The sequence below is a fragment of the Berghia stephanieae genome, chromosome 2, assembly GCF_034508935.2.
Source record: "Berghia stephanieae isolate SIO BIC M18660-M18661 chromosome 2, UCSD_Bste_1.3, whole genome shotgun sequence".
NCBI lineage: Eukaryota > Metazoa > Mollusca > Gastropoda > Nudibranchia > Aeolidiidae > Berghia > Berghia stephanieae.
The window spans coordinates 9,980,795-9,990,794 of NC_088361.1; the positions used below are offsets into that span (position 1 = coordinate 9,980,795).

A 10,000-nucleotide genomic window follows, 5' to 3' on the forward strand; every position below is an offset into this window, starting at 1 on the left:
TTTATCTCTATCTCCACCACAGACAAACGGAAGCAGCACCATGGAATCTGAACCTGAATCAGATGCTTTCAGCGACAGCGGAGATCTAGTCAGCGAGCTGAACGCCGACAAATTGGATCCAGCTGACAGAGTATTGTACGAAAAACTCAAACAACAAGAAAGGGAAGAGAGAGAAGAAATTGAACGGGAACTCAAAGAACAGCAGGATGATTCTTACGGGATTTCCAAACAACAAATACGGGCAAGGGAGCAGGAGATCCATCTCGCCCAGGAGAGAATGCAGCAAAGATCTGAACAGAGAGAACTGGATTTGACCACGGCGGGAAACCCCAAATTCCCAGTTGGTTCCGGTGGAGTAATGGCGGACGGAAATAATTCGTTTTCAGACAGTGGAAATGTTACTAATGATAAAAATACTAGTAGTGGCAGTGGTGGGAATGGGGGGAACTCTAGCAGCGGTGGTGGTGGTGGTGGTAGCGGTGGTAACGGCAGCATCGGAAGTAAACTAAACCACAGCATTAATAACAACACACCATCAAATAACAACTCCAATGGTAACGCAAATGTCAACAGCAATTCAACCGGCACTAGCGGTAGCACTATCAACAACATTGCGGACAGTTTTCTCAGCAAAATGACATCCCCTCCAATGAATCTCAACCACAAACCCCCATTTCTCTTGGGCGGAGAAAATAACATTACAAACGTTACCAAACCCGAAGGGATACCTCCTCCTCCTCCAGGGTCAAAGTTCATGCCCGAGGAGCTACGCGCTCATCTCGGCTTACAAAACGCCACGACAAACTTCCTGTCCAGTCTTCCTCTGGGCCATCCCTTGGCGCACGCTCATCTCGCTCTAGGAGGACATCTTCTAGGGCGTGAAGGCTTCAAGGGCTTGGACGGGATGAACATGAACAACGTGATGAACCCTTTCCACCCAATCATGTCTAACCACAGCGCGGCATTCCCCAGTCCTCCGTCACCAGCGGAACCACCCTATCCACCGGCGTCGACCACGCCCCATTCTCCCACGGGCAGCCTGCAACCTTCACCTTCACCCGATGACCCCAATGGAGAAAATCGATCCCACAACTGGACGTTCGAGGAGCAATTCAAACAGGTACAGGTACAGGCCCTTTATTATCTCTACTGTAGCTTGACTAGTTATTTATAGTCTCAATATATTATTTATTTATTTATTTATTTATTTATTTATTTATTTTTAATATGCGGCTATGTAGTCTAGTGGTATAACACTCGTTTTCGGATCGGAAGGTCCTGGGTTTGAGCCTCGCTCGGCGCATATTTGTGTCCTTGGGAAAATACTCTTTACTCACATTCTCTCATCGTACTCAGGTATAAAATGAGTACCTGGTCTTTAACAGCGTTGTCTCTGTCGGAAAAAAAATTGTAATATCGCCTAAAAGGCGTCATGTCATATATCGTTCCACACCTGTTCAGTGTTGCTGTTGGCTATTTATAAATTCGCCTGTTAAAGTAAATTTTGTGAATAGAGAAGAAATGCATAAATAAGACGAATTCAGCCAGCCCGTTGTTACCGATAGGGTTATGAAGTCACTGCGGAGTTGTCGTACCAATAAGGTCGCGGGTTCAAGCCCCACCAACCGCCGAAAAATTGTTTATTCTCTATTGTCTTCTGGCACTTTTCTATTCACTTCATCTCTTGTTGAAAGGCTCTATGTATGAATACGCTTCAATAAAGCAGTGGAAAGTTGATTTTTGAATAGAGAAAAATTGCATAAAAATACAAAATAATACAGACTCGTCATCAAATTGTCTTGTAACTCAGCCCGTTGTTACGATAGGATTATGATGATATAATGAAAATGTGCTATATATATGAATACGCTTCAATAAAGCAGTGGAAAGTTGATTTTTGAATAGAGAAAAATTGCATAAAAATACAAAATAATACAGACTCGTCATCAAATTGTCTTGTAACTCAGCCCGTTGTTACGATAGGATTATGATGATATAATGAAAATGTGCTATATATATGAATACGCTTCAATAAAGCAGTGGAAATTTGATTTTTGAATAGAGAAGAATTGCATAAAAATACAAAATATTACAGAGCTCACGCTAGGCTCGTCATCAAATTGTTTTGTAACTCAGCCCGTTGTTATCGATAGGGTTATGATGATATAATGAAAATGCGCTATATATGAATACGCTTCAATAAAGCAGGGGAAAGTTGATTTTTGAATAGAGAAAAATTGCATAAAAATACAAAATATTACAGAGCTCACCGCTAGACTCATCATCAAATTGTCTTGTAACTCAGCCCGTTGTTACGATAGGGTTATGATAATATAATTAAAAAATGCGCTATATATATCAATTCGCTTCAATAAGGCAGGGGAAAGCTGATTTGTGAATAGAGAAGAAGAAATGCATAAATAAGACGAACGATTTCAGAGCTCACGCTAGACTCATCATCAAAACGTCTTGTAACTCAGCCCGTTGTTATCGATAGAGTAATGATAATAATATAATTAAAAATGCGCTATATATATGAATTCGCCTTTTAACCCTCTCCTTACCAAAACTACAGGAAAATCGTCACATTTGTTACGATACAATGAATATTTTTCTTAATTAGATTTGTTTTGTACATTTTAAAAATGTAAGAAAAATCTTTGTTTTATAAAGCTTGTTCAGCAACAGAAAATGTACTTATCTAGTATGTACTAATTTTTCATGAGTTTGAGTGTATAAAAAGTCAGGTTCTGTGTTGGTTTGTTATAGCATTTATGGAAAAAATCAGGAAAATGGTCGGTAAGGAGAGAGTTAAAGCAAATTTTGTGAATAGAGAAGAAGAAATGCATAAATAAGACGACCGATTTAAGAGCTCATCATGAAAACGTCTTGTAACTCAGCCCGTTGTTACCGATAGGGCTATGAAATCACTGAAAATGCCCTATGCGTATGAATTCGCCTTTTTAAAGCAAAATTCTGTGTGTGAATAGAGAAGGAGAAATGCATAAATAAGACGAACGATCGCAGTACTCACGCTAGACTCATCATGAAAACGTCTTGTAACTCAGCCCGTTGTTATCGATAGGGGTGGTTATCTGACAGATGATTGTGATATCACCGTTATAATTTGCCTGTAATCTCCTAGCCTGTAATATCGTCATATAATATAACACCATTATATTATGATAAATGATAAACAGTGACGCACGCCGCCGATGTGTGTGTGTGTGTGTGTGTGTGTGTGTGTGTGTGTGTGTGTGTGTGTGTGGAGATCGCCGTTGTCATGTGAGTGAATCTCTGGCTGGTTCTTTCTGCCTTTTCTTTATTATATTATTGGTTGATAAGAAGTAAGATAATAAGAAGGATGATGATATCTTTGGTGGTGATTATAAAGGAGGCATTACACACAGACTCTCTCTCTCTCTCTCTCTCTCTCTCTCTCTCTCTCTCTCTCTGTCTGTCTCTCTGTCTCTCGCCCTCTCTCCTATCTCTCTCTCCTATCTCTCTCTCTCTCCTATCTCTCCCTCCCCCTCTCTCTCTCTCTCTCTCTCTCTCTCTCTCTCTGTGCGTATTCTTTTTTTTATATATAAATAAAGAATATTTTAAAAAATCTCCAACATGGCAATAGATAAGAACAGAATAAATGTATATTGTTGAATAAATAGATAGGTAGATGGTAGATAGATAGATAGATAGATAGATAGATAGATAGATAGATAGATAGATAGATAGATAGATAGATAGATAGATAGATAGATAGATAGATAGATAGATAGATAGATAGATAGATAGATAGATAGATAGATAGATAGATAGATAGATAGGTAGATAGATAGATAGATAGATAGAAATATAGGTAGAGAGACATATAGAGAGAGACATAAACAGATAAATAGTTAGATATGAGAGAGAGAGAGAGAGAGAGAGAGAGAGAGAGAGAGAGAGAGAGAGAAAGAGAGAAATCTGTCATGAATCACTGAATAATATGAACGGTGTCAACAATATGATCATCTGCACTAGCATCCATCATCCATCATGCATGACCTGCAAGTTGCGATGGGGGGAGCTAGATTGGACATTAATGACCATAATTGACCGTGGGATATTAGGCAGGACAATAGGCGAGGTTAATTCCAGCTAGCTAACATTACATTTTAATAACATAGCGGACATTCGATATGACTGGAGCGCTGGATTCACACACTGGCAATTCGTTGTCACGCATACTGATAATCAAACATCTGTCCTTACAAACACACTGCAACCAACACAATGAATGACCTGGCCTGGGCTGGCAGCAGATAATATAATTTTTGGATCCACGCTCAATATATTGAATAGTCTTCTAGCCATTAACGGTTTAGTGCCATACACAACATTAGAGATTTAAAACATTGAAGGAAAGACAATTAAGAAAGGAAGAATAGTAAGGAATCTTTAAAGAGAAAAAGAGGAAAGAAAGAAAAAAAAATGGAATTTCTTTTAAAAAAAATAAAAATAAAATAAGATTTTTTATTTATTTTTTTCTAAAAAAGAAAGACAGAAAAAAAATAAGACATTTATATTACAAAATAAAGAAAAAAGAATAAAGAAAAGAAAAAAGGGAAACAAAAAGAAAGAAGAAAAGTAATGAATTTTTAAAAAGAAAGAAATAAAAAAAAATGTAAGGGATTTTTAAAAAGAAAATAAGAAAGAAAATTATGAATCTTTATTTTACAGAATGCCAAAAAACAAAACAAAAACAAACAAAAAAAAAAAACAAAAACAAAAACAACAACAACAAAAAAAAACTGTGGAATTTTTATATGGAGAAAAAGAAAACTAATGACTTTTTTAAAAGAAAGAAAGAAAGAAAGCTAAGGATTTTTTTTTTAAATGAAAGAATACAAAGGAATTTTTAAAAAGAAAGAAAAAAAAAGGTAGAACAAAAATAATTTTAAGGATAATAAAGACAGAAAGTAAAAAAAGAAATAATATATAAAATAAGAAAGAAATTAAAAAAAAAAAAACAAGACAGAAAGAAAAGTAAGAAATTTAAAGAGAAATAAAGAAAAACGAGGAAGTAATTTTTTACAAGAAAGAAAGACAGGAGTAAAAAGACTAGGCAATTATTGTATTATCGCCGAAAGTTTTCCCGATTAAGTTTTATTGAAAAATAACAACAAATCCATTAATTTTGCAGATTTTAAAAACAAATTGGTGGGGAGGTGGGTGGTGGTTGTGTTGTCTTCCACTGCTGCTGTTGCTACTACTACTAATACTACTACTACTACTACTACTACTACTACTACTACTACTACTACTACTACTACTACTACTACTACTACTACTACTACTACTACTACTACTACTACTACTACTACTACTACTACTACGACTACAATGATACTAATGATATTATTATTATTATTATTAATAATAATAATAATAATAATAATAATAATAATAATAATTATTATTATTATTATTATTATTATTATTATTATTATTATTATTATTATTATTTTTTTGTATAGTTCACTACATTTTACTATCTGCCTTTGTCTAACGATTATCGAATTACCAAACAAAAAAACAAACAAACAAAAGAAAGTACAAGTCCCCATTAACACTTGGGTTAATTGAAGCAATTAGCTTTAAAGCATCGATTCTAAATTGCAGGTTTGTCAATAAACAAACCATAATATTCCACCGTTGGTCCACGCATGTTGACTCTCACACACCTAATCTCCCACCTCTCTACCCCATTCCACCACTCTCATCATTATCACCCCCCCCCCTTCCCCCTACCCTCATTTCCCGCAATACCCACCCATCCCCAAAACTTAACTCTAATCTATCTACTGTGTATATTCTATTCTCATTCAGACATAATGAGCAAGTGTCAAATAATTTTTGCGCGCTACATTTTACTATCTGCATCTGCCTTTATCTGACGATTATCACACACACACACACAAAAAACAAAAACAAAACAACAACACAAAAAAGGACAAGTCCCCATTACTACTTGGGTTAATTGAAGCAATTAGCACCGAAACATAATAATAATAATAATAATAATAATAATAATGCTGAAAACTTATATAGCGCTATAACTCCGAGACACCAGACTCTAAGCGCTTAAATTACAAATTACTTTGGCTGAAACATACTCATTCACACACACAAGCACACACACACACACACACACATACACACACACAACACAACACACAACACAAACCAAACCTATCTTGCTTCTCATACCATCTACTAAAATCGAAACAAATATGTTTTAAGCGAACGTTTAAAAATAGACAAAGATTCTTTTTCACGAATGCTCTGCGGTAAGGCGTTCCAAATAGAGGGTCCGAAATGAGAAAAGGATCTCATTCCAGCATTTTTCCGAATTCGGGGGACAACTAGTTTTGTGGAATCACTGGCCGAACGTAAGGGGCGGGGTTTTGAATATCTTTCAATTAGTTCTGAAAGGTAGGAAGGGGCAGTACCTTCAAGACAACGATACACTAAAACACAAGCTTTGAATTTAATTCTTTTCTCAACAGGCAGCCAATGCAGGTCATGAAGTAGAGGTCCGGCAGAGTCGCACCTACGCTTCATAAATACTAGTCTGGCAGCGCTGTTTTGGACAATCTGAAGACGTTTCAGATTGTATTGCGAAACGCCAAACAACAGAGCATTACAATAATCCAATTTCGATAGTACGAGGGACACAACCAGGTGCTTGGTCACATCCTCAGATATGAACCGTCTAATGGAAGCAATCTATTCTATTCTACATCTATTCTAAATGCATGTATGTCAACCACTACCTTAAAAATATTCTACCATTGGTCCACGCGACAGTGACTCTCACACACCTAATCCCTCACCTCTCTACCACACTCCACCACTCCAATCATTCTTCCCACCTACCCACCATCTCCCGCAATACCAGCCCATCCCCCAAACTTAACTCTAATCTATCTTCTGTGTATTCGGACATAATGAGCAAGTGTCAATTAATTTTTGCGCACTGTCTACATTTTGACTATCCGCCTTTATCTAACGATTATCGAATTACCAGACAAACAAAAAAGTACACGTCCCCATTGATACTTTGGTTAATTGAAGCAATTAGCTTTTTAAACCATCTATTCTAAATGCAGGTATGTCAATCATCAACCTTTGGTCCACTCACGATGACCCTAACTCACCTTCACTAATCTGTGCCTCTCTCTACCCCACTCCACTACTCTCTGTCATCATTCTCTCTCTCTCTCTCTCTCTCTCTCTCTCTCTCTCTCTCTCTCTCTCTCTCTCTCTCTCTCCCAACTACCCACCATCTCCCACCCCACTCCCTCTCACAATATCCACCTATCACCCAAACCTAACTCTAATCTGTCTACTGCATAGAGTCACGAAACACGTAGTTTATTTACTCCGTGGTCTAAACAAAAAATAACAACAAACAAACAAAAAATAAAAAACAAACAAAACAAAAACAAAACAAACAAAACAAACAAAACAAAAACAAAACAAAAACAAAACAAACACAACAAAAGAAACTTGAGCTTTTATATAGAGCAATATCCACTAAACGTACTCAAAGCGCTTTACAAAGGTTCCCTGACCAATAACAATACCTAATCACGCAATATTTAGAACGAGACATGACGGGCAATATTACAATTTTTTTTCCGACAAAGCCAACGCTGTTAACGGACAGGTACTCACTTCACAGATGAGTACGGTGAGATGAGAGAATGTGAGTAAAGAGCCCTTTTTTTCCAAGGACTCAACTATGCGCTGACGAGCGAGGCTCAAACCCAGAACCCAGGACCTCCCGATCCGAAAGCGAGTGCCATACCACTCACTAGACCACATAGCCGCAAACCACTGTGTATTCTTTTCTCATTCGGACACAGTGAGCACATGTCAATTAACTTCTGCACCATGCATGGCTTTGGTGACTTAACATAAATAATAGAACAATAACAAGACAGGGCGACAATCGCCATCCACATTTAGGAGATATTACAATTTTTTATCCGACAAAGATAACGCTGTTAACGGCCAGGTACTCATTTTACACCCGAGTACGATGAGAGAATGTGAGTAAATAGACTTTTCCAAGGGCTCAACTATGCGCCGACGAGCGAGGCTCGAACCCTGGACCTTCCGATCCGAAAACGAGTGCCATACCACTCACTAGACCACATAGCCGCAAACCAGTGTGTATTCTTTTCTCATTCGGACACAGTGAGCACATGTCAATTAACTTCTGCACCATGCATGGCTTTGGTGACTTAACATAAATAATAGAACAATAACAAGACAGGGCGACAATCGCCATGCCATCCACACGAGGATGAGAATAAAAACAAGTATTGAATAGTTGATAACAGACGATAGTAGGCGATAGATCGACGGCCGCCATGTTGACATAATTTACCCACCGTGGGAGCAGACGCGAGTCACGCCCACTATGATCGATAACTCTTAAAAATGACTGCCATTGCTGCTGTCCTCTGATTGGCTGATGATTTCTTTAATCCATTTTTATGTATTTTTCATTCATGGTTTTCGCTTCTATTTTTTTGTCAATGAAATTGGATTCATGTGGATTCGTGTACATATTGGCAGGTCTGATAAGCCGGATTAATGATGGGCTCATTGTTGTAATGAAAATAATATCAAACCAACGCAACCCATTGTCAATTTCAACAATGATACCCCCCCCCCACACACAAAAAAAAAAAAAAAAAATAATTGAGCTTTTTATATATCCACTAAATGTGCTCAAAGCGCTCTACAAAGATAAAACAAGCCCTTAATCGTGATCAATTACCAGAAATTCAAATACTATATGCTACCTACTCCATTCAAGAGGAATAACATATTATGATTTAAAAAGGATTTAAATAGACGTGTACTTATTTACAGGTCTGATAACCTAAAATTGTCATGGGCTCATTATTGTGAAACTATAAATTATGTACTCTCGAACCAACGTTTAGTCTGTTGTCCATTACAAAATTATCAAATCAAGGCCCTAAATTGCGTTCGGGTTAACATACCTACCAACATGTACACCGATATTTAATAAAGATAATAAATAAGATAAAATTCACTTTATTTATCCCATTGGGGAAATTTGTCTCTAGGGTCTATTTCAAGGGAAGACTGGAATAACCGCAAATTGAGATAGGGCGAGGTGACTTGCCGCACAGCCCAGCGGCGGGTGATCGAACTCGGTACCTTTCGCGTACGAAACAAAGACCGTACGTACCGCTGAGCTACTCTGTTGTGAATCCATGCTCAGAGTCCTCGTTGAAATTATCTTATATTGACCGACGACATTGCCAAAAATAAATAAATAGATAAATAAATCAATAAATAAATAAATAGAGAAGAAAAGATAATTAAACGAAAAACTATAATTATCTCTTTCTCTCTTCGTATGAGGGAGTTCCGATAGATCAGTTGGTAGAGCACTCGCTTCTCACGCAAGATCGATCCTTGTTGCAGTCGAAATTTTTTTTCTGACCGTCCCCCCCCCCCCCCCCCCCCCTCCCCCCTGTCCACCCAGTAATTAGATTTGGCGGAAAGTACTTTGCGATAGACTTGCTATTGTCCGTTTCACGCTATAGATAGTTCGAAGATGACGTCACTCAGGTCTTTGTTATTGTTTTGTTTTTGTTTTTGCCATCCGCGTTTATGAGTAATGCTCACTGAACTGTATTAACCTGACTATAAACATTCATGGATACACACAGTTTTGTGTGTCGGTCCGTTATACTTCCGGATGGCAATGTTATGAGCTTCTTAGCCAAGGGCATACTATCTATAGAAACCGGGATCAACTCCGGCTCCATGGACCGAATGGCTCTGAAGGACTCCTTTTTTTTTTTTTTTTTTTTTTTTTTTTTTCTCTTCGTATGATCCTTCATCTTTCTCTCTCTTCACAACCACCGATTTCCCCACCATCTCCCCATTCCGCAAAGTACAAAGCTGG

At 37.6% G+C, this 10,000-nt stretch overlaps 1 protein-coding gene across 2 annotated transcripts in view; it reads left to right on the top strand.

Moving 5' to 3' along the window:
• Positions 1-10,000, top strand: part of LOC144964286 (uncharacterized) — a 136,532-nt gene that overhangs the window by 6,752 nt on the left and 119,780 nt on the right. The window contains exon 2 of one of the 2 annotated variants that reach the window (XM_078898373.1): positions 23-1,120. In XM_078898373.1, coding sequence (XP_078754499.1) covers positions 23-1,120 — 1,098 coding nt within the window. Of the gene's footprint in view, positions 1-22; positions 1,127-10,000 lie in introns of both variants that reach the window. The other variant, XM_078898372.1, reaches the window with a different exon arrangement.